The sequence below is a fragment of the Magnolia sinica genome, chromosome 4 (genome assembly GCF_029962835.1).
Source record: "Magnolia sinica isolate HGM2019 chromosome 4, MsV1, whole genome shotgun sequence".
Taxonomy (NCBI): domain Eukaryota; kingdom Viridiplantae; phylum Streptophyta; class Magnoliopsida; order Magnoliales; family Magnoliaceae; genus Magnolia; species Magnolia sinica.
This window is the reverse complement of record NC_080576.1, coordinates 39,759,815-39,786,551: the sequence shown is the minus strand read 5'-3', so window position 1 is coordinate 39,786,551 and position 26,737 is coordinate 39,759,815. Positions and strand designations below refer to the sequence as shown.

The window sequence follows — 26,737 nt, the reverse complement described above, 5'->3', positions numbered from 1 at the left end:
ATGTAACCTGTAATGGAAGGGTGCTGTTATACAAATATATTTTTATAAAAGCATCATTTCATCTTAAATAAGAAAATTTGATTGATCTATACCATCCTTTTAGGTATGTAGACTTTCAGATCTCGTTAAGATGGGTTGACTACTTTTTACCTTGAAAATTTGAATAACACGTAGAAATGGTAATGATTAGTGCTAATACCTTAGATCATACTTAAATAGTGACACTTAATGCAATGTAGAGATGGCCACCAAAGTATTAATCATTGAACAACTCAAAGGTCAATAATTTGACAGTAATAATTACGAAGACTAATCCCGCGCGGTTCGAAGCCTTCTGGACGAGGACGAAATATCACATACAATAGATGAGGTTCAAGAGGAACCTATATTGGTTGAAAATGGAAATTTAGGAGAACATAGGATTGCAATGAACCGCTATAATAAGTGGTGTAAATAAAATCATTCTGACTGTAATGTCCTAATTAACACAATGCACAAAGAACTCATACCGACGTATGAAGTGCATGACACCGCTAAAGGGATCTAAGAAGCATTGGCAAATGCCTATGCGTAGAAGTCAAATACAAAAGTTTAAGCAATGGAACTAGAATTTCAAGAATACAAGATGCTAGTCGGCTGCCCTATCAAAAATCATATCCGCAAGATGGAGCAGATGATAGGAACCCTTAGGAATGTGGGGTGAAATTTTAATGAAAATCAAAAACTAATAACAATACACCATTCCTTGCCCAAATCTTAGGCCCCAATCAAAAGGATTTTGAACAATACTGATTTTATCACTATGTTCAGAGACTTTTGTGGCTATTTGGTATGAGAGGTTGAAATGAATACAATTCAGCTAGGTTCAACCAAGGCCTTTGCAACAGAGACCCAAATGCGGAAAGCTAATAGGAGACGGTGCAAAGCTTGCAAGAAAGCAAAAAAGAATGACCAAGAGCAAAAGTCCGCAACAACTCCTCCAAATCTCAAGAAGGTGAATAGAAAGAAGCAGAAAAAGGTAAACATAACCTACTTCATTTGTGGAAACCCCGACCATTATGCCCAGTAGTGTGCCCATAAAAAGACAGTATTTCCTAAGTCACTAGATACTTTATATGTAGGCGTTTATTCTGAAATACTTTCCATTCATACTCTATATAATGAGTAGATTTTGGATTCAAGTGAAACGAAGCATGTGACACGAATTCGTCGAGGACTTGAGGAATTCTTACCTGCAGCCACAGGGAGTTACAAGGTGTATATGAAAAATAATGTTGTTGAAGATGTACTAAGGATTGGCGTTTACCATCTTCGTACGCGTATAGGGCAATCAATAATCCTCCATGATACTTTTTATCTACTGAGCATGCGTCGGAATTTAATTTTCATTTCTAGGTTGTTAATTGATGCTTTTGATATTCATTTTTCCATGACACGAGTTTCTTTAAGACTCAATAACCTCATTTTTGCATGAAAAAATTTAATTTCAGATTCATTTATTCTTAGCATAAATAGTGATAATGCACCTCTTGTTTTATCTGTTATGTCGAATGAAATTGTAGTATCTGAATCTTTAAAATGGCAGCAAAATTAGGTCACATTAGAAATGGTCGTATTATAAGACTAGCACGTTCTGGTCTGTTGGATTCATTATCTAAAGTAGATTTTCCATTTTGTGAACATTGTGTGTTTGGCGAGAACTTGAAGAAACCATTCCTAAAGCGGTTAGGTCCAAGGGTCTACTAGAGATAATCCATTTAGAAATCTGTGGACCCTTGAATGTACATGCTAGAAATGAATGTCAATACTTTGTCACTTTCATTGACGATTACTCGCACTATGGATATGTGTATCTTATCTAACACAAATCCGAAGCTTTTGATTATTTTCTTAAATATAAAGCTAGGGTGGAAAATCAGCTTGAGAAAAAGATTAAAATCATTCAATCCGATAGAGGTGGCAAGTATACATCTAAAATATTTAAAACATATTATGAAAATGTTGGCATTGTCCGGCAATACAAAATGGCTTACACTCCATACTAAAATGGACTTGTAGAGAGAATGAATAGGACACTATTGGACATGGTTAGATTGATGATAGTATAAGCCAATATCTCTACTACATTCTGGGGAGACACACTACTAACAATTGTCTACGTCCTTAATAGAGTCTCATCCAAATCCATTCCTAAGACCCCATATGAGATGTGGTCTAAGTAGATTCCTTCTATAGCCAACCTACACCCTTGGAGATCTTTAGAATAAGTTTTGCTGCCTGCCTCGCATAGAAGTAAACTTGATAGTAAAACCATTGATTGTGTATTCATAAAGTACCACATGTATTCAAAGGGATACGTTTTAGTTTATGAGGAGAACGAAGGATGAATTGAGATAGAATCTCGAGACATGACCTTTGTTGAAGACAGATACCCCAGCCGAATGAAAAAAAAAAGTTGCAATAGAACTTTTTAAAATTCCCGATGTATCTCAAGAGAGTGGGAGTTCTGCTTCTCAAAATGAAGATGCTCATATAGTTAATCATGACAATGAGAGAACATCTCAGCATGCTTTTGAGTTATGTCGAAGCGAAAGAGGATTGATTCCCCACAGATACTTTGATATTGAGGGGCAGTCATTCTCTTACGTTACGACTGATGATGATGAACCTGATTCTTATCAGGATGCATTATTATCAACCGCAATGCAAGAGAATGACTACCCCTCAATATTGAAGTATCTATGGGAAATCAATCCTCTTTCGCTTCAACATAACTCAGGAGTTTGCTGAGATGTTCTCCCACTGTTTTAACGAACTATGGGAGCATCTTCATTTTGAGAAGCAGAACTCCCACTCTCTTGGGATACATTGGAAATTTTAAAATTTTTTATTACAACCTTTTGCTTCATTCAGCTGGGGAATCTGTCTTAGACGAAGGTCACATTCCAAGATTCTATCTCAATCCATCCTTCATGGTCTTCATAAACTTGAACGTATCCCTTTGAATACATGGGGTGCTTTATAAACATGCGTTCAATGATTTTACTATTAAGTTTACTTATATGCAGGGCAAGCAGCAAAAGGTTGCAATGAAACTTTTTAAAATTCCTTATGTATCTTAGAAGAGTGGGAGTTCTGGTTCTCAAAATGAAGATGCTTCTATAGTTCATCAGATTTTTCTAAACCTGGGTGTGGTACCGAGCGTTCGTCAGCCTATATCGCTAAAGATATACAATACTTCTGCCATTAACTTGGAAAAGGACCTCAAACACCACCAGAAGTTCAAGCACATTAAGATCAAGTATCATTACGTCCGTGATCAAATGAGAGATAAGAAGGTTGCCCTCAGCTACATTTCTACTAAGGAGATGATGGCTAATCTCATGACGAAATCTATAGCTAGAGATCTATTTCAGGTTCATGTCAGGCAGATAGGATTGAGGAGAGCTTGAGTGATATGCTTGTATCAAGTACCCTTGATCTTTCATTAATGTATTCCATTTATTCAGTATTGAGCACTTATATAGACTAGGTGTGTGGATCATTAGCATTTACCATGAGATCATGTAGGATTTTTATTTTTTTCGGCAGACTGATCACCCACTCGTATGGGTTGACCAACCTTAAATGTACAAGAGAAATACATTGGGAGTGATGTTCATACGTTGAGGTGTAGACTTCTCTTTATTGTGAATAATAGAGGATAAGGATATGAGTAAGTCGTATCTGCCTACAGTCCTAAAAAAATGAAGATAAGACTGATCAAGTCGAATAACATAATCACACCATTGCTCTTCATGCGATTAATATTATGGCCTGAATTAATAGCCAGGTCATGAGGATATAGGATGAGTCGTACCTCATGTGAAATGACCTGCGTATTGTAGACCCGACATATTCCTAGTATTGTTTACTTTACGACATGTATTGTAGCCACGTGCTGGAACCTTTTACCTACAGATTACTTTGATTTGATCTGATCATTACAACGTGCGAGTAACTAGTTCCATAAGTGACTCCCTGTGTTCTTAGCTACTCTCTTCTTGTGTATAGGAGGATAAGTTAAGTGTTACTACTTTAATGTACTATGATAAAATATCATTGATTGGCCAGACTCGGTTACGCTAAGAAAACAACTTGATCGATTCCAAATTACACATCTGTGCAGGGAAGATCCCGTGACAGCTACACCAAGTTTCTAGAACTATAAATACGAACTTAAAGACTTATCCACTAATAATATCAAGTTTTTGGTAGACTTTTGTAAATGATTTTTTTTTTCTTAAAAGTATATATATTAGTATTACTTTAAATTGATTTAAGTCAAAGTTTGCAAAAATCGAGTTTTCAAAATAATTCGATAAGTCGGATAAGTGCGTATGTTGGCCGAGTACTCCAAACCGGGAGTTAACTTCATCCAGTGTGGTAATGCGGACTAGGACATGCATTGTAAAGCTTAAGTTATTGAGCACTAGTTAGGTGGTCATTTAATACTCAAACACCTGTGAGAAGATAACGGTGTTACAACTGCTCCCATCTCTGATTCTTTTGATCTAGCTAATTACCACATAGGTGTGGAATAAATTAAACCATTATATCATTTTTCATTGAATTGTTCATTAGATGTCACCCATGCATATAGTTGGGATCCATTGTCTATTATTTTCTTACTATAATAAATCATCCAATTAGATCAACGGTCTTGATCATCTTATATATCATCCACATGTTTGGAGGAGAAGCTAGAAATAGGCATCCAGATCATACTCATTGAGCTTATTAACAATCATCTAGATATACTAGGAATGAGTATCTGAAAGTGTTGGATTGGTGAGCTTAAATTTTCTAAGCATTGAGCCAGTTAATTTGTTCTGCATCATGAAAAATATTGTAAAAAAATGGGAACGCCAAGAATTTAGAGAATGAGAAGTACAGATTTAATACAGTTTGGACTAAAAAAAAAAAGCGGAGCAATCCACTTAATGTAGAGGGCCTAGTGAATATATCCTACGTACATGTGAGCTCATTTGGATCCATGGGAAACTCAAGAAATGAGCTTCCGCTTAAAAGTTTTTAAATCCTGAAAATGGATTTCCATTTATTGGGTTTGGGTACGTGGATAAGGGTACCCATGGAAATCACTAATACATTCTAATGACGCATCTTGGACAACCTTTTACTTAAGTGAACCGCAGATAACCAAAATCCAACAATAGACGGGTTATAAAAGATGAACATGCTCTGTTAAAATCCAGCTCAAATGGTACTTGGTTGCAGTCCGGGATGTTTGTCCTTTATTTTTATTTTTATTTTTAAAAAAAATATTTATTTTTAAGAGGAAAATCCTTCTAAGTTCATCTCTAACAGATAATTTTGGGGCTCTATAACAAAAATGGAGTGTATCCAATCCTCAAATGGAACAGACTACCGGAAACAGTGTGAATTGAACATCTACCGTTGAAAATTTATAGGGGGCCAAAGAATTTTTAGATCAAGCTGATATTTGTGTTAGCCCTTCATCCATGTCTGTCTGATCTTATGAACAGGTTGGATGACAAATAAACATCACTGGGGGCCTTAGAAAGTTTTCAACGGTGGAAATCAATACTTACTTTTTCCCGCGGTATGGTCCACTTGAGATTTGGCTATGCATCAATTTTGGATTCAACCCCTAAAATGGTATGGAAAAGCAAATGGACGGCGTGGATAAACCACATGCATTCACGGTGGTCCCAACAGAGTTTACTCAGTACGATAAGAGCCTACTGAGTAACTCAGTACGCAATCCGATTTCCCCTGGACTAACTTGCATTCAATTCTTTTGGAAAAGCTTAGTCTAGCTTTTCTAAGAATAATCACAGCCAAAACGCATTTATCTCACTTGAAAATGGAAATCCATATCCAATGCGGCTGTTCCAAGGATCATAAAAACCAAGGAAAGTTTACTCATGGTACGCATGGGTATTAGCTCACAGCAAACACTAACATACACCAGGAAACATGGAAACAAGAGAATGAATTCCTTGGCACGTTTACCAAACGTGCCCAGATAGTCTACTCATGGTACACATGAACAACATCCAGGCAGTTGTCATCTCATTGCACAAAGGCCCCACCACCCACCAAAGTAAAAATAAAAATACATGCAACAGCCTCACATTTTACGGGTAAAATCCCCCAATCTTTATATGGGGACCATCTAATCAATGCAAAGCTTCGGGCCACCAGCAACATGACCATTGGATAACCAGTACTTGACATTGTATCTAAAGCGAACTGCTGAGTTTAGAATCATTAATCATTTTGAATTATGATACGAACACCGTTGGCATGAGAGTTGCACATCAATACAATTCCCATGTATGACGACTCTATGCTTCAAAAAATCAGCCAACACGTTGTGGCAACTTGCTCTTCGTAGCGCTCTCACTCATCAGTCGCTTCTGACATTCATTCAGCATACATTGCTGATCAGGAACAAAATAGATAAACATTCGCACCAGTGCAGCAAACCACATTGGTTTTGGGGCCACCGGAAGCATCTTGAGTAGTGAACCTTGTGCTAGCTGCATGCTACAAAAGTTCGTTACAAGTTGATAGTCTTACCTTATCTGGAAATAGAGAAGGATGCTTGCAATACAAAAACATTTCAATCCCATCCATCCCTTCTTTGCTCTCCAAAGTCCATTGAAAAGCATTTGACTTCAACGAAAACAAAAATCAGGAACAAAACTTCAACAAGCACGGAAGTCCAGAAAAAGGCTCAGTTTCTGTACAAGGATCTCCCGAGTCCCATACAATGGTTTGCTCCTGATAATCCAATCCTTCTCCAAATTCGCTGCCTTAACATTCCCCTGCATCTCGTCATGGAAAACTGATATGATCCCATAAACCGATGTCCTAAGAACATCAGCCATGGTGTAGGCCTTACCATGCAAGGCACCACCTCTCTTTTTACCCACGACAGCTGTTGCACCATCTTTCCTTCCCATGTTCACCGGTGCAAACCGGATATTCGCGGGAACCATCAAGTGGGAGGGTTGCGGGTTGGTTTTCTTCCCCAAACATGCTTCTACAGCGAGCAGGCAGGACAGTAACGTTGAGACCACAGCAGCGTTGCAGCCAGTGAGTTGAGCGACTCCAAACCTATCTTCGCTGTGGGAGCACACAGTCAGAGCCGTTACTGTCCTCGCACACCACGCACACAGCTGCATTTTATTCACAAAACAGTAAGTTACTGAATTTAAGGTTTTGGCAAATATAAGGAGAAAGGGACAACGAGCCAGGAAAGAGTTATGGCAGCAAAAATGGTGTCATCAATACTTTGATCCTACAATAGTCACAAGATCTCTGGCCTCTCAGAAGACAGTTCATTGAGCAACTATATGAATCCCATCTTACAGGGAAATAATACTTGGATACAACAATAATGCAACTAATAAAAAAGCAATAGTAACACGCATAGTACATGTGATTTAAAAAAATAAAATGACAAGAGCAGGGATCCGCTTCCATGGCTCAGTGGTAGAAAGTCTCTGGTTCAACATTGAGACCAGGGATTGAGTGCCCATGTTGTGTGGGGTGTGGGTGGGTGTCTAAAAAAAAAAAAAAAAAGAAGACAAGATCAGAGTTTTAGTTCAAAGTAATTGTCATGTATATCATCAGCTTCAAACTCACAGATTTTAAAAAAAAAAAAAAATACTAACTTGTAATTGCTTATTTATTGTATGTAGACAATCAGGCATCAGGCACAAACTGCTGGAATGCAAAGGTGAATCATAGACATTAAACAAAATGGGATCAATAAAAATGACATGTAAAACAATACGCACGCGAATAAAAATACAGAAAGAACATAGAACTGAATTAGCGAAATTCCTTTGAACCATAACGAGATTTCTCAGACAGATCTCTGACCATGGTGTCACTTACATATTTGAGCAAAGGGGCATGATTGCATGATAGATTCTAGCTGCAGACAGGCATGTTTTCCAATATCACTTCTCGAATCTCCTTTACCATACAAATATTCCTCCCCCAATAGAAACTAATGGGAGTATGAAATGTCATTTTGCACCATTAGTTGGAAAATCTTTAGACGTTCTCCAACAACAATCATCATCATCGTCATCTGAGCCTTCTCCCAACTAATTGGGGTTGGCTACACAAATCCTCTTCCGCCATTCCACTCTATCAAACGGCCAATTCTCCCACAACAATAGAGGTCAATTACGCATTGATCACAGAAATGCTGCCCAAAAGCTCTAACAATTTATAGGGAGCAAAACAATACTTGGAGCCAGTTTGGATGCACCTTCAAAAGGGGTGGCGCTTAATGCATAGACACCTTTTTTTACCCAAAACCATTTCGTGTTGTGCGCTTGGATGCACTTTTGCAAATCCCTTTTGATCTCCCACTCGTTGAAATAGGAGCTAAAAGCCCACCTGCCAAAAACTGATTGGATTGGTTTTTGGAAAATAAACCAACAAATTTCTTATGTGCTTGCTTTTGCAGGAAAACCCTTTTGCAGAAGTTGCATCAAAACGGGCCCTTCAACAAGTTGACAACCAACAAGCAGCATGCAATAGATTCCAGGGAAATAGATTTGTTCATGAACTGCATTCACGTAGACAATTCAAGCTTCAGCACCCAAGAGAAAGAAAAAGAAATTCTGTGATTCTAGAGTCAACATACCATCACAGATGACATAGTCCAATGCAAGCCATTTAAGAGATAAGAGTAACTTCCAGTTAACTATGCATTCAAACACAGATGCATTTTCTAGCTAGTCATGACGGCAAGTTTTCAGGAATTCCAATTCAGTCCACCAGAAAAACTTATGTAATAATGGCAATCTGAACAGGGAAATAAAAAATAAAAAAAATCTTCCTCATTACAGCAAGCAATCACAAACCATTCAACTAAAAGTTGCACAGGCCACAGCTTATTACTTTATTGATAAGAAATGAAGCGCAAACAATAGGCAGATCTAGCACAAACCAAACAGATGTTCCACACGCCCCTTTAGTAAGAGTCTCAGATAGCTCAGGAGACTTGTACTAGACTATCACTAAAGCATATGCCACTAAACCCCTCAAAATTTGTAATATCTCATTGATGATAATGATACTCGCTCTGGATACACAGGATGCTAATGCTATTGTCATCTCTCTTGCAAAAATGGGTTTGATATTCCTATATCTTATTAGGAAGTTCCTCCAGCTTGATGTAATCCCCATCCCTTTGCCTTACTGCAATAGAAGTTCCATTGTTACCCGTCAAAGGAATGAAAGAGATTATAACATCCTGTTGCATCAGGAGTCAGGACATGTCCCCAACCTGTACAGGTCAGGCCCATGGTTCGGTTAGCACGCAGTTTGGCTGGTGACCTTAACATCAGCCAGCTAGCTGGTGTCAAAGTTCTGTGGGCCCCAACATGATGTATGCGTTTTATCCACGCTGTCCATCCATTTTGCCAGCTCTTGTTAGGGCATGAGCCCAAAAATGAGGCAGATCCAAAGCTCAAGTGGACCACACCGCAGGAAACAGTGTGGGATTGAGTGCTTACCATTGAAAACTTCTTGGCACCAGCAAAAGTTTTGGATCAAGCAGATATTTGTGTTTTCCATTCATCCAGGTCCATGTGACCTTATGAACAGGTTGGATGACGAATAAAAATCACTGGGGACCCTAGGACAGTTTCAACAGAGGACATCATTCTCCCTGCTGTTTCCTGTGGTGTGGTCCACTGGAGCTTTAGATCTGCCTCACTTTTGGGATCATGCCCTAAATGAGCCGGTAAAATGGATGGACAGCACTGATAAAACACACATCATGGTGAGGCCCACAGAGCTTTGACACCAGCTAGCTGGCTGGTGTTTGGGTCACCAGCCAAGTCGCATCCGGTTGGTTAGCCCAATAAATCTTTTGATGGGCCCCACTGTAGATGGGAGGCGCTCCAAAAATCTCCCAGACATCCAAATATTCCATCAGTACTCTGCAAATAGACAGTTACAAAGATAAAAACAAAAGGGACGGACCGGAAAAGGGGCAAAGATTGGATCAAGATAACCAGAATCGCAGGTTGATGTGGTACACTGTACATTGTAATGAAAGGGTAAGCAACGTGCTATTTTCTACAATACATGGTTCATTCAGAGGGGGACTGTGGGTCGATTGATACATACTACCAACTACTAAGTAGACAAAATATAGGTATCCAAAATTGGAATGCCAAGCCAATGTTTTAAATATTGACGATATTGGCCAATATATCCCACCATATATCTTGTATCCCACCTATGCGATACGAAACGCACAGGTAGTGCCGATATATCCCACATGTTCGATCCAGTGAGCATTTTCAATTTCCGATCTTTTTTTTTTTTGTTGAAATCTTGTTAAATCAGTGTCAAATGGTTACAAATCCATTGGTTCTTCATGTTTTGCATGAAAAATCATGGAGTTGGAGCTTTGATTTCGATATCATTGGTTCTTTATGTTCTCCATTTTTTTTCAAAATTTTCCTTCAACCAGCTGCCAATTGAGACTAATTTCGAAGTATTTGATGAAATGATAAACACATACACTCTAATTTCAAATTTTGAGTGTAGGTGGTCTAATTTGGGAAATTTTGGAGAAATTTCAAATTTTCCCCAATTTCTCCATGCATTGTTGAACTCCAAACTTGAAATCAAGCATGTATGAGGCCCGATCTACCGATTTGCCAAGTCTTTGTCAATTTTTGAAAAATAAAAATCATTTTTAATTAAAATTAATAAAATATTATTAAATTTATTTTTTTGAAATTTCCCTTCAACCAAATGTCAATTGAGACTAATTTCAAAGTATTTAGAAGTGTTTAATAAAATGATCATCACATATACTCTAAATGTTATGCATTCAATTTGAATATAGTTGCATTAGTTTAGTCAGACAGCGCATAGCTTAGGACCCTATAGAAAGGAAACCTATTATGTGCACTTCTTTTTTGAGATGTTATGATTTAAAAGTGTGTATTAAGGTCTTTTTTAACAATCCGTGAAGTTTCATTGAAAAATTCAACCATTTTCCCAAAGTTTCCCTATATTTCCCAGCAAGTGCAATAAATTACCTGATACAAACAATATATCACGTGCGATAACCGATACGTATCTATATCCCAAGGATGCGATATGTAACGCAATACCGATATTTCGAACATTGTGCCAATCCAATATGCCTAATATTATATTGTACATGCCTGCGAAGTATAAACATATATTCTAGGTATAAATTTAAGTTTTTTTTTTAAGACTTTCATGGAAAAAACACTGAGATAGCGCTAAGAAACAAAGTAACAAAAAACAAGGGGAAAACAACAAAAGGAGAAAAAGATAGACCAAATTACAAGTTTCCCATCCAACCCTTTCCCACAACCCATTCAACAATAACATTCCAAGACAAGGTAGCTGTCCATTCAGCATTCCGGAAAACATTGCAGTAAGTATCCGCCATTCCTCTCACCCCAAATCACCCAAAAAACAGCAGGAGAGTCTCCAAACCGTGCGACTAGTCTTACAAAGAGCAATGGGCCTAACCAAAGTGAATAGAAAAAACTATTCTCACCAGGCTGGCTCCTAGTTCCCCGTGCATATAAGATCATGCACAAACAATATGGTTGACCCCATGCCAAGCTAAGAGAAGGTCGCCAATATCGTAGGGGATAGACCAAGCTATGTTGAATCTAGGGAGAATGGAAAATCAGACTAGGCTAGTAAACGAACAGTGAATGAGGAGATGGTTAACCGATTCCACATTGGACATGCATCCGAAGGTCATCGATTGTCAAAATCCTTGGTATTTCCGCTAGCCAAGCCAAGGCCCCAATCTTCGAAGGGCACCATAATGCCACACCGGAAGTCTTCCCGAATACATCTCCTTTTTTGCGAATCAAGAGATAAAGATTTGACCGTGAAACAACCGGACTTGCCTCCAAGCCACATTAAACCATCACTTTCCTCCATTGACGGTTTACATGGATGTGATCACTCCAATATGGCTACATACTCATAAATCTCGCTATCTCAAAGGAGTTGGCAACAAGGTGGATGCCACACAACTGCCTCTTCGCAAATCTCAAAGCAGCTATCTATCGTGATACTCCGGTCCGGTGCAAGGCTAGCAATGGCCAGGAATCTGTCTTGGAGAGGCAAATCACCCCTCCACACATCTTTCCAAAAATGAATCGACGCCCTGTCGCCCAATGAGAAGGTCAATCCTTCCAAGAACTTAGCTTTTGTACTTACGATGCCCTTCCAACATGCCAAAGCCTTGTAATTCGAGCTCTCCTTGGTCCACCAACCACCAAGCGAGCACCCATATTTATTAGCAACCACCTCTCTCCAAAGAGCTCCCTTCTTTGTTTTGAACCGCCACCACCACTTGCCTAGAAGAGCAAGATTCATCACACCTTGAGAGAGCAGATATTGGCATCACCTTCACTATAGGGTTTGCACACTTCGCCCCAATCCAAGAGATGGAATTTTTTTTCTTGTTGGTCGAACCTCCCCAAAGAAAATCCTTCCTAAGCTTGTCAAGGTGAGAAAGGACTGCTCTCGAACATTTGAAAAGGGACATGAATAAATGGAATACTGGTTAAGGCCACTTTGATGAGGGTGATTCGTCTACCTGGAGACAAGAAACACCCTTTCCACCCCCAACAATCTCCTTTGAAATCTTTCGACCACTTTGTCCCAGAGATGCATGGGTGACTTTCCGACGCAAAGAGGAAGACCCAAATATGACAAAGGAAATGAGCCTGCCTTGCACCCAAACGACTCAGCTAGGGCCTCAATATCATCCCTATCCATATTAATTCCAAGGATTTCACATTTTTCCCCAAGGCTGCTTCAAAACACCAGACGATCATACCAAGATTGTCGATCTTTACTACATTCGCCTCGCAAAACAACATCATATCGTCCATGAACTGAATATGGGAAATCAGAGGGATTAGTGGACTCACACGAAAGCCATGAAACAATCCCACTTCTTACCCCCCGGAGAGAATCCTACTTAGCACTTCTGCAATAACAAGAAAGAGGAACGAAGACAATGGGTCACCTTGTCTAATGCCACTCGAGCTCTTGAAGAACCTTTTAGGGTATCCATTCAACAAAACCGGGAATTTAGCTAGGCCAATACAATCTAAGATCCATTTTCTCCAACAAAATGGAGAATTCAGCTGAGCCAATACATTCCAAGATCCATTTTCTATAAACAGCCCCACACCCAATTCTTCCTAGCATGTAATCCAAAAAGTCCCAATCAATACGGTTGTAGGCTTTCTCATTGTCAAGCTTCCAAATCACCCCTTTTACACCTTCCTTGAATCTTGAATTAATGCACTCATGAGCAATGAGGGCACTATCTAAAATTTGCCTCCATTCAATGAAAGCACCTTGATGCATAGAGATGACATTACGGATAACACGGCGAAATCTAGTAGTGAAGACTTTGGCAAGAATTTTGTAGGGCCCACGGATGAGACTAATCGGCCTAAAGTCCTTAAGCCCATCCGCCCCCAAGATCTTTGGAATAATCGCTATATATATATATATTAAAAAAAAAAAAAAAAAAGCATCCAAATACGAAGAGAGATGGCCTCTAGAATAGAACTCGTGCATGTAATTCATCAAATCACCCTTTATCGTGTCCCAAAAAACTTAGAAAAAAGCGAGGGGAAAGCCATTATGGCCAGGGGTTTTATCTCTGCCCAAAGAGTAAACAGCTTCCTTGGCTTCCTCCTTCAAAAATGGCCGCTCGAGAAAGGACGAATCGTCATTGGATAGTTTGCAAAATTCAACGCATCCAAAGAAGGCCTTTTCCAATCTTCCCTTCTTAGAAGAGCTTGATAAAATTTAACTACTTCTGTGCAAACCGTATCTTTGTCATCTATTCTTTCCCCATCTATCACAATGATACTAACCTTACTGTTTCTAACTCGTGCACTTGCAACGTTGTGAACGAATCTAGTACTTTTGTCCCCTTCTTTGCGCCAAGTAGCACGCAATCTTTGTCTCCATTTAATCTCCTTCTCTTTAAGCTGATTAGTGTCGTCAAAAGCTAACTTGGAACGCATAGCCCGCTCCTCCTCTAATAGTTGTTCCCCCTTCAGCTTTCAAATCTAGATCTTGAATTTTACTTAGCATAGAGTTCGTTTCTGCTTGATGCTGCCCCAACACTTCTTTTTTTCCAAACAAGAATCTTTTTTTTTTTTTTAAGTTTCAGCTTGTGACATAGAACAAAACCTGTGAAACCATGACTTCGAAGGAAGGGTCTGAACCAATGAAGGGAAGTCCCTTCTTTTTTCTTTTTCTTTTTCTTCTTTTTTTTTTCTTTTTTTTTTCTTTTTTTTTTTTTTTGAACTGTAAGGGACGTCTTTCAACTCAAGCCAAAACAATTCAGACCTACAAGGTTTGGGGTTCCAACTCTCCTCCTCAACTTCAAGCAAAGTAGGGATGTGGTCTAACACTGGCCTAGGAAGATCACGTTGAGCAATTTCCACCCAATCAAGAGATAGAAGGAATCCATCCAATTTCCACCCAATCAGGAGGCAAAAGGAATCCATCCAATCTACAAAGGATCGCATTACTTCGACCACACACCACATGCCCCCAAAATTTTTCCGCACCTTCAAGAGCTCTTCCCAAAAGGCTGGATGATTGGCTGACACATTTGGGCCATAAACCGCCAACATCATCCACCTAAAGCCATCTAAAATGCTAAGCAGAACCACAGAAACGCCGAAAGTCCCTACATGCTCCGCTTCCTTAGACCAAAGCGCAGAGTCCCCATGTGCTCCGCTTCCTTAGACCAAAGCCCCCACGCTGCCATAAGCATTTAAGCAAACTCCGCCCCTTAGACTTCAATCCCCAAACAGAATCCATAATCCTTGTGTTGACAGATTGAAGCTTGGTTAGGTATAAATTGAAGTTACAACTTAACCAATAATAAGGTGTAAATAATAATTACGTTTTAAAATAATAATAATAATAATAATAATAATAAAGGAAGGTGTAAACCATCATTTCAAGTTGTTAAAAATAGCAATCTGGGATTCTGGATTGTAAATGACCCATAATCCCAATCACACAATTTGGAACACATAACACAAGTGCGCCGGCAATTTAGGTTAACATTGGATTGAATAGCATGATCTTCCAATCTATAAAATTTTCAAGCATGGTACATGCATGGTGATGGCATCAGATGAACATCTCCTACCAGAACTTCACATCTCCTACAGTCATCTTCATGTCTCTTGCAGTCATAGCTCAAAACTTCTTTGACTTTATGTTGACATATTTCAAACATTTTACATGCATTAGGGTGTTTTTGGGAACATGAAAATAGCAATTTAACCAGTATTTTCTAAAATTGATATTTTCTAAAATTTGATTTTAAACATGACGTGTTTGGTCTTCATAGGAAAAATTGGTAAAATCACAAATTCCCTCCCAATAGAAAGAAGAGGATTTCAAAAGTAAAACCGTTTATAATTACTGATTGGACCTCTCTTATAATCAATATGAACCATCCATTTATTGGCCATTTGATTGATTGCTAGGATCATCCAATCAAAGTAATAAGTTGGGAGGAATGTGCAATTAAATATGGGTCCCACATGATGGATGGTCCAAATCAATTATTGGATTTTCCTTTGTCCTACCCACTAATTGGATGGCTAGGATCATTTGATCAAAGCGACTTTTAAGAGGAATGAGAAATCAAAGGTGGGCCCATAACAAATGATACAAATCAATGAATGGGACTTCTCCTACAATCAATATGGACCATCCATTTTCATAGCCATTGATCAAGTATCTATGATCATCCCATCAAAGTTAATTTTAAGAGGGACAGGCGAGTCCAAGGTGGCCCCCACAGGATGGTCAAAAAAGATCAGTGACTGGACCTCTATTATGATCAATATGGATCGTCCATTTTAATATCCATTGATTAGATAATTAGGTTCTTGGATCATCCAATCAAGGCGATATTTTGAGAGGGATAGTTAATCAAAGGTAGGCCCTACATAATGGATGGTCTAAATCAATTATCAAACTTTCTTTATTATAATCAATATACATAACATCCTTTCCCATGTACATTGATTGATGGCAAGGATCATCCAATCAAAGTGACTTTTAAGAGGAATTCCCAATCAAAGGTGGCCCCACATGACGGACAGTCCAAATCAACTAATGGATTCTCTATTATGATCAATATGGAACATCCATTTTCTTAACCAATGAATGGATTCGATCCATGATCATCCCTAATATATGCCTTCTGTGCATGTTTTTGTTGAATCTATTGATCATCTTTTTATGCATAGACCTTTCTCGAGAGGAGTGTGGTCAGCTGTCCCTACAAGTTTCAATTTCGTGTGGACCATGCCTCTCGACATCAGGACCTTCTAATGGCTTGGCACGGCATGGCTTTCTGGAAGGAAGTTAAAAGTGCTATGGAGACTAGTGTTATTGGCTGGCTTGTGAACAATTTGGGGAGAGAAACGGAAGGTGTTTCCGAAATGAAAGCAATCAGCAGGAGTGGATAGTTAGTAGAACTTTAACTCTTGTAAATGAGTGGGCCGTAAGCCTAAGATGCTTGGTGAAGTTGTAATTTGCTTCTTTTTTTTCTTTTTTTTTTTGGCACTACCTCAGCTTCTTTCCTTTTAATGAAAATTTCCATTACTTTTCAAAAAAAAAAAAAAGAAAGAAAAAAAAGAAAGAAAGAAAGAAGAGAAAGAAAAGGTTAAAACTATTAGACCAAACAGATATAGGATGAACATGCAATCAAAAGTGGGGCCTACATGATGGACAGTCCAAATCAATGATCGAACTTTCTCAATATATACAACATCTACCGTCCTTTTTTGTAGCCATTGATCAAACAGTTTGGATAATCGAGTGAAGTGATTTTGTGAGTTGACAACAATGAAAGGTGGGTCCTGCATGATCGACAATTCAAATTAATGATCGGATCTCTATTATAATCAATACAAACCAGGGTAGAATCATATGGTCAAAGTGACATTTAGAAGGAACAAACAATGAAAGGCCGACATGATGGACAATAAATAATTGGACCTTCTCTATTATAATGAACGCATGCCCTCAATTTTCCTAGCCTTTGATCGGATAGTTGGATCATCCAATCAAAATGATTTTTTTGGGATGGACATGAATCGAAGGTGTGCCCAAGATGACAGACGGCCTGGGTTGCTAGAATTGGTCCAACCGTTGATTTGAATTGTCCATCATAATTGATCCACATCTGATTGACTTTTGACTCTAAAAAATGGCAGAAGTGTAATTTTTTTATCAAGCATCCCAAACATTCACGATGCTAGTGGGCTAGCTAAATAGTCAATAAAACATTTAAAAAATAAAAATAAAAATAAAAATAAAAATAAAAATAAACTGATTTTTTTTTTTTTTTGGTTAAATTGAGAATCTGTTCTTTTTCAATTACACAAAATTGTAATTATGAAAGTTTTGCATGCCAAATGGACCCTTAATCGATGTGCTATCTGATCTTACCTAAGGCTCTTCTATATTGAAATTAATGAGCTGTTGCATGAGGATAAACCCAAAATAATAATAATAATAATAATAATAATAATAATAAATAAATAAATAAATTGCCAGGCATCTCCAAAAACTACCTAAATTTCCATAATATATATAAAGATAGACAAGATGAAACAACTACTCGGGATGTCTTGGACCTTCATATAATAATTTGGAAATCCATATCAAAGAAGCATGATAGTACCTGGATGTCATTGAATGCTTCGTAGAGCCTTGAGTCCACAAGAGTATCTGTTGGTGGCAATAATTGCTGGGACAATAAATCTGATTTGCCTGCTGAACTTCCTTCTAAACCTTCACTTAGCCTTGATGTAAGCTGTTCCAGAGGCCTCAAGGATAGAGACATAACTCTTCTGTAAGTCTCACCAGTTTCTTCAAAGAAGGCAGCTCGACGCCAGGCATCAACATTACTCTCAGAAACCATACACAGATCAAGATAGGCAAGATACTGATAAAGAGACCTCGGACTGCTCTGTTCCAGAGCTTCAAGGAGAGGTTCACTTGGATTTGTTTCTGCAGCAGCTGATCCTTGAGGTGGTGCAAAAATGCACCTCCTTGTATGCAGTACCTATAAATACAGATGGAATGAAAATATCAATTAGAAAGGAAGCTGCAGTTTTTTCATCAGCAGTAAGAATGCAATAATAAGAAAAGAAATCATTTCCTTAACAATTAGAAGAAAACAATACTCCAACATGGGCCAGTAGCACCTGAATAAAAAAACAGGGTGGAAGTATGTCCCAACATAACATGGAAGACAAAATCTTTATCACATGGACAGCAAGGATTCTGTACTGGACCACTGGTATAAAAAAAAAATACAATACAGTGTAACCACATATGCGGTCCTAGACCATTGGACGATGGTTCTGAATATAAGTATTGGGATGTGTATTGGCCCAACCAAAAAAGATATGATATGGGCATTGTGTATCGGTGTCGGTCCCTATTGGACCATATCGGCCTATATTGATCGATTTTTTTGAAGCCAAAGAATTAATGAAAATATCAGTAAAATAAAAAAGAGAGAAATGAGATATTCAAGAATCCATCTTTTTCTTTTATTTATTTATTTTGTACATGCATATAATAGTGTATTAGACCATTCTTTGATAAGAACGCTGTCTGTCAGTTTGACTTGTTGAAAGTCAATTAAATGGACCCTTATTGAAAACAAATCAAGCAAGATTTGGTAAATTATAACCCATAATATTGAAATACAACAAAAAAGAAGATTAAAATGCAAAAAAAAAGTGATAGTTAAGTTTACCTTCTTTCCAATTTTTCCCATGATGGTCCTCTTCACTTCAATTTGTTGAATCCCACTCAAATAATTTATTTTGATCCTAAAATAGGTCTAGATCAGTGTTTTCGGTAGCGCTCATAGTGTGGCATATAGCTAAAACACTATATAGCACATGTGGGTAGCATAGCTACTTGGCAGCATAAACTATGAGGTGTGTAGCGTAAGCTACGGAGCATTTAGTGTAGCATACAATGTAACGCAGGTAGCGTATGCTACCTGAAATCTCCTCTCTTTTGTTAGTTTTTCTTCTATGCTAGCTCAACACCTATTTTAAAATGGTGGTGACTCATCGCCATCATATGTGGCACTACATTAGATCAATCTGAACCATCTAAATTGTGGTCTATATTGTGGATAGAGCACTTACATCAATCCGGACCATCCAAATTGTGGTCCATATTGTGAATTTGTGATGTTTAAATAAATAAAAAAGAGAGGTCATACTTAAAGATGTCTGAAGGCAAAGAGAGAGATTTTGCATGGAAATGTGTGGCTAACGATACAGATTTGCAGCAAAAAACTCAAAGGAATTATGCATTTTGTAAAATTTATCATATTTTCTATTATTTTAATTAAAAAATAATAAGTATCGTGTAGCTTACGCTACGCGCTATTTAAAACACTGGTCTAAATCTAACCTAAAATTACTTTAAGCTTCCTCTATAGTTTATATGGAAAAGAAAAGAAAACATGAGTGAAATTTTGAAAAAAAAAAAAAGGGGCCGTTATGGGTGTATTGGCCTGTATCGGTCCCCGTATCGGCTGATATTGTTGGGTTAAACCTGGGAAATCAATGTTGATGTGAAGACCACCTACGATTGAGCTATGGACTTGAATCCTAAAAATAAAGAGTTGCTTTGTGTTTCATGCTATAACGGCCTTGGAAAACAAACACTAACGCTTTCTTTTTAAATAGAAAGATGCATTTAAGGATACAAGAACCTTAATGGCTCATGGTAGAGAAGACTCCGACCCAAGTGTGGGATGCCATGGATTTGCTCGGAAGGGCCAGAGAGCTGTACAATACTCCAGTTCGTAGATTGACAAGAAGAAGAAAAATTCCAATTTATTCAGAAACTTTGTTGAAAGAGCAAACCTGAAGTAAATGCCGACTTAGTTCCCAGCAGAAAGAAATAACACAAGTCCCAAGGTAAAAGTTAATCTGTTGAGCAATGAATTGCAGAATTGTACTCTTGCTTTTTAACTGAACTGGCAGAAGTACCATTAACATAGTTGATAATAGAAAAGCAGAACTCGATAGCTTCAAAGATTGTCTGAGAGATGAAGGAAGCCCCATCTTAAAGCTGAAGAAAAGGGGACGCTGCAAATATAGCCAGTTAAAAAGCATCAAATATATGCAGTACAGGATTTACAAAGAGAATGCATTACAACAAGAAGACTGTGCTAGATGATTCCATTGTTTCACAATAAATAATAGAAGGTAGCATGCAAGAGACAGCAAGAATCTAGACAAGAAGAAAGGATAAACAATCACTCTTGCTGCAACCAAATGTCAAAACATCCAGCCACAGTAGGATGCAGTATTCCGCCACCTATGAGCAGTAAAAGATATAACTAACCATGTGAGTTTAGACAAAAACAATTCAAGTGATTGCAGGAAGCTCAATTCACAGTGTAGATACAAAAAACCTGAGCCGTTTCAGTTATATTATCCCAAACCCACACAAAAATATATATTGCATCGTCTCCCTCCACCCGTGTGCAAATGGAATGCATGCTGGTATGCAATACCAGCTTAGCTGAAAATCATCTTGCATTGGAAATAAGATTGATAAAGTTCAATATGCCTTATTTATTTCTTTGGATGGAAATGTGATTAGAATTCACGTGATTATTATGTCAGGTTCTTGATGGGGGTTGAGCCAGAATCTATTCTCCTCAATGAGTTCAAGGCCTGGAGTCTTGGAATCTTCGTGATGGACAGTTGTAAATTCAGTTACTTCAGCATTTTACTTTGCATTTACATGTACTGAAAGTCCATACATGTTAATTTACTGTATTTTCATCAACATAGACTTGCAAATTCTCCAATTTTTTATAGAGGTGATCTGATCACTGCAAATTTCTCAAATATATATTGAATAATTTCAACTTATTCAGTAGTTTCAAATCAAAATAGGGGAGTATATGCATTATTTCTCTTAGCTCCTTTTTGTAAGTCATGAGGGGTTTAGGAATTTATTCATCCCCATTATCCAACCAGACCCTATACATAGGTAAGAAATAAAGGACGAGAAATGCCCTCAATTTTCCAGAAAGTTCCTAAATCTTGAATAATTACGTCGCTGAATTTTTTTCCCCCAAATTCAAACTCTTTAACTTTGGTCAACACCAGAATCGTCTTCTCGTACCACTCATGCTCTCTACACTCATAACAGTATTGTTATTGTCCATTTTCTTCATCACTACAGCAATCAATTAACCTTCAATTCTATCTTTTCCACCCCTTCAATGTGCTTACAAAGCATAAATCATCCAGACATCCTTGTTTTATTTAACTATCACAGGCGTCCATTTTGGAGCATATGATAGCAGCCCTTTCAGTCCCAGTATGACAAATATCATCAAGATTTTGAAAATCTGGCAATAATTTCACAAAAAATACATTAAAAAATATTATTGTGAAAATTTCAAAATATCACGATCTTTACCTGGAAAATAGTAAAGAACTTAAACAACTCATTATATAAATATATATTTCGAAATTTAAATTTCTTATTAACTGATAATGAGTATTTATATATATATATATTTAATCGTTGGCAAGATTTTTGGATAATATCCGGAGAAAAACCTCAAAATCTGAAGTCTCCCGAGAAATTTACTGGCCGAGAACAAGATTTTTCAATATGTTCAATCCCACTGAAATACTTGTCCATGGGTCATTTTGTGCTCAATAATAACATCCACTACAAACTTACGATCTTCCCCCAAATGAATAAGATTATTTCCACCAAATGAACAAAGAATAAGGATAAAAAGAGTGATAAAAGCGCCTAAAAAATAATAAAGAATAGAAATATCTTCAAATAAAAACAAGAAATATTGACAATGAGGGCAACAATTATGTTAAAAAACAAGAAACAGATTACAAGGATCAGGAGGGGCCAATTCTGAACATACCTAACATATCGATCACACATTCAAATACTATGGTGTAGTGGTGCACAATCTTTCTTTCTTTTTTTGTCTTTTTTTGAGAGAGAACAAAATTTTATTAAAGAGCTTGCAAAAAAGTGAGAAAAGAAGACAACCCGACAAACCAAAAGAAGAAAAGGCTCAAGGGAATAGAGCATCTGAAGCTGCCTTAACATAGACCACCCAATCCAAAACAAGACCTTTAACCTTGAGAATAACCTCATTCACCCCCTCTATCTCATTTTGAAAACGACGACCATTCCTAATTTCCAAAATAACCCAAAACACCGCCATATTACTTTCCCGGACTTGCCAACTCCGCCTTCATGCTAGGCCCACAACAAATCTTCCTTTATCTTCGGCAAAACCCAATCGTGTGAAACAAATGGAGAAAATGATCCCAGACTCTCACAGCAAAGGAGCAGTAGATGAAAAGATAATCAATCGATTCCACATTGTTCGTGCATGTCAAGCATATCAAAGGAGGAAAGGAAGGTTGGGACTTGTGGTGTGAGATCTATTGGAGATAGAAGTTGTTAGGTGAGTAACTGAAAACTTTTCGAAATGATGCCCAGACCATCTAATCTGGTCTTCTGCAAATCAGGCTTAATAGACTTTAGAGGATTTAGTAGGTCCATTAACTGGACTAATTCTTCATCCAACAAATTCCAGTGGCAAGGGGGGGAGGGGGACCAGACGACCTGCTCACCATCCAATGAGAAGCACTCCACTACCTGAACGAAACAATCAAGAGCCAGCCGAGCAATCAACGGGAACATGTCCTAGAGTGCCCGATCCCCGCACCATACATCCACCCAGAAGTGAGTTTGCAAGCCTTTTCCGATCCTGAAAGAGATGCCCTTGCTCACAGTGTGTTGAGTAGCCACAATCGCTTTCTAGGTGCTAAATGCTCTATAAAGCAAAGAATATTTCACAAACCAACCGCCCTCCTGCGTGCCATACCTAGTGGCTACCAACTTCCTCAAGAGCCTACCCTCTTCCACACTGAATCTCCATATCCACTTCCCTAGAAGAGTTGTATTCATCACATCCAGGGGTTTGATGCCAACCCCCCTTCTGACATTGGCTTACACACCTCATCCCACCTAAGTAAATGGAACTTTCTCCCTTTAAAAGAACCTTTCCATAGAAAATCTCTCCTGAGCTATTCTAGCTTGTCCAAAACCAACTTCGGGGCATTCAAAAAGGGACATGAAATACACTGGCATATTGGAGAACACCGTCTTGATCAAAGTTAGGCGATTGCCTGGTGAAAGATATATGCACTTCCAGGATATAAGTTTAATCTCAATCCTTTTAGTCACCTTATCCCACAGGTGTTAAGCTAGCTTCCCAAATATACAAAGAGGCAACCCAAGATACGACGACGAGAATAAGCCGACCCAACATCCAAACATGCTAGCATACAGGACGAGATCATCATCTCCAACATGAACACCCAACATCTCAGATTCCACAACATTAATGTTCAACCCCAAAAGGGCTTCGAAACACACCATAATCTTCTACAAGTTTCAATCTAATTCTGCATTCACCTCACAAAAGAGAAGTGTATTTCCACATACAGGAGGTGACTCACATTGTCTTCAAGTCCCACAATCTTAAACCCTCTGAACAGCCCATTCTCCTCTCCTTTTTGAAGCATCCAACCTAAGGCCTCTGCTGTAACCAGAAACCAGTACGACAAAAGCAAATCTACCTACTTGAGACCTCAGGAAGCTCTGAATAAACCTTTGGACAATCCGTTTACTAAGATGGAGAACAAAGCAAACTGTATGTAGGATCTAATCTACCCTCTCCACTTTATGTCACACCCTAACCTGTTGACCATGTAATTTAAGAAATCCTCGTCTATGTACTCATAGGCCTTCTCAATATCCAGCTTGCAAACTAGCCCTCTTTTTCTCTCTTTGTACCTAAGATCTATACATTTGTGGGTCACAAGAGTATTGTCCAGAATATGTCTACTTGACACAAATGCCCCCTAGATTTCCGAGATAACCTTAGATATTACCTCCTTGAATCTTGAGGCAAGGATCTTGGGCAATATTTTGTAAGGGCCCCCTATAAGGCTAATCGGTCTAAAGTTTTTCAACTGCTTGGCCCGCTCCATTTTAGGAATGACAACAATAAAAGAAGCCCCCAGTTTGGAAGATAGACAACCTCGCTCTAAGAACTCAACCAGAAAGTCCATAAATCCTTACTAAAGATATACCAATATCTCTAGCAGAAAATAATAGGAAAATCGTCTAGGCCCGAAGCCTTATCCCCACACATGGAGCCAAGAACAGATTTCACTTCTTCCTCCGATAAAGGTCTTTCCAGAAAAGCCACATCTGCGGGGAGAGTTGGAAATTTTTTAAATTATCTAGTCTCGGCCTGCCCCATTGTTCCCCGAATAGCAACTTCTTGTAATATGAAACAATGGCTTCACAAATTTGGTCATTATCCATAATTCTTTCCCCATTCACAATCAGACTAGATATTCTGTTACCACGAGATCGAGCATTGGCGATACTGTGGAAGAAACGTGTGTTCTTATCCCCTTCTTTCAGCCTTAATGCTCCAGATTTTTGGTGCAATTAATCTCTTCTTCCCTCACCCTGCTCTCATTTATACAAGAAAGATGTCATTTTCAATCTATCTACCTCCGATAGGATTTGCTCTTCTAATCTGCCCTTTTCAATCTGTTTGCCTCCGATAGGATTTGTTCCTCTTCTACCAAATCTAGTTCATGAATTTCCCCTACCATTTTGTAGAACTCTTGTTCCCTTTTGCAGAGAATCTCTTTCTTCCGTAATCTAATCTTCTCCTTCAACATCTTGAGTTTTCTAAATAATACAAAGCTAGCATAACCTTCAATCGAGAAGGACGACCACCAATCAGCTATAAGTTGATCAAATCCATCAACTTCTAACCAAGCTATTTCAAATCTAAAGTGTTTAGAGCCTCATGGCCATTAGAGCATGTGAATCTACTCCCCCCTCCCCCTAAAGGTAGATCCACAAGCTCATGACGCTCGACCCAATTAGAAAATCTAGTCATACTTCTGGATATCTTACCACCCTTGAATTTTTCATATGAGAATCGAACAACATTAAAATCACCCCCAATACACCACGAGGCTACCCACCTCTACCTAACCCTATCCAAATCCCAAAACTATTCACGTAAACTATACATGTAGGGCCATAGACAACAATGAACAACCATTGAAAATCAGAGGCTATATTGCACAAGAGCACTGAAGCACTGAAACGGAGAAAATTCCAATAAAGGAGTCGATTCGTCTCCATCTATCAGATTTTCACGCAACACTGGTACCCCCTACGGTCCCGATGGAATTCAAAGCCACCCAATCCTTAGAACTATACCCCCATGTTGAATCAAGCGTACCTCTATTAAAAGAATGAAGCTTTGTTTCCTGGACTGCCATAATATCTGCCTTTGCCTTCTTGTATGTCTTCTTAACCTGAGCCCTATTGATTCTGCATCCCAGACCTCTCACATTCCAATATAAGATGATCACTAAGCAACACCTTTACCCGATCTCACCCTTTTGCCGCCACTAGATCTGATGGCAGCGTCATAGTTAATGGAGCACTCGAGACTCAGCAACTCACTTATTGCCTTGGGGGATTTTTTAGACTTCAGGTATTGGACCTCCTGCTAATATTGAAAAGCCCTAGCCTGCACAAACTGGAAAAAGAAGTGAATGTCTTTGTCTCGAGCACCGTAAGAAAACGTCCTTGAACCAAAATTCTAGCAGGACCGCCCATATTAAGCACCAGGCTTTTCCCAAAAATGGAGAACTCTTCCCATCTCTGAATTTGGTCTACTGGCCTACCTCTGTGCAAAGCTCACGCCACGATTAGCAAATCCGCATTCACTCCCAGACTCAGCCGAATATAGAGCTCATTATAACCTATTGGTCTAACTGCGTACATTTCCAACGACAATCTATAACATTCAACCAGCCATCTCCTGACCTAAGACATTGTGGTGCCTTTCCTTGGTCATAGAGAGTTGCAGAGACTCCCATGACCGGCCGATCCCCTCCTAGTTCAACTGGATCATCATTTCTCCCTTTCACATTTACTCGACACCCATTTACCCGTTACGTTGGCCTTCGCAACAATACACGTTTCCATCTCTTTTGAATCCTTTGAAATCTCCTTCCCCGCCATTGCGTCTCTATAAGAGATTGCTCCTTATCCCTTCAAAGAGATGTCGACTCCGAAGATAGCTTTGTTGCCAGTCGCACTCATTTCCTTTCCTCAAGCTATATGACGAATATTTCGCATCTCAGCAAAGGGAAATCGCTCCTTGTTTTTAAGCTCAAGGCCAAATCGAGCTCTCTAAACCGTAAGGTTTCTCCCCCCAAAGCTTTCTCCATGTAACACCTAATCCACCCCCTCCGCTTCAAACCGTATCCCAACCTTTCGAGCATGTAGTCCAGAAACTTCCAATCCACATGGTAATAAGCCTTCTCAATATCTAGCTTACACAACACCCTGCTTTTCTTTTCCTTATACCTAGAGTCAATACATTCACGAGCAATAAGGGTATTATCTAATATTTGTCATCCCGCAATTTACACCCCTTGATTCT

The 26,737-nt window shown here is 38.6% G+C and overlaps 1 protein-coding gene across 1 annotated transcript in view; it reads right to left on the bottom strand.

Moving 5' to 3' along the window:
• Window positions 1-6,284: 6,284 nt before the first annotated feature.
• Window positions 6,285-26,737, bottom strand: part of LOC131243048 (uncharacterized) — a 36,241-nt gene continuing 15,788 nt past the window's right edge. The window contains exons 2-4 of the mRNA XM_058242110.1: window positions 20,043-20,267; window positions 17,825-18,208; window positions 6,285-7,208 (exon numbers count right to left, since the gene is read on the bottom strand). Of these exons, the coding sequence (XP_058098093.1) occupies window positions 6,735-7,208; window positions 17,825-18,208; window positions 20,043-20,267 (1,083 nt within the window). The 3' untranslated portion in view covers window positions 6,285-6,734. The remainder of the gene's footprint in view (window positions 7,209-17,824; window positions 18,209-20,042; window positions 20,268-26,737) is intronic.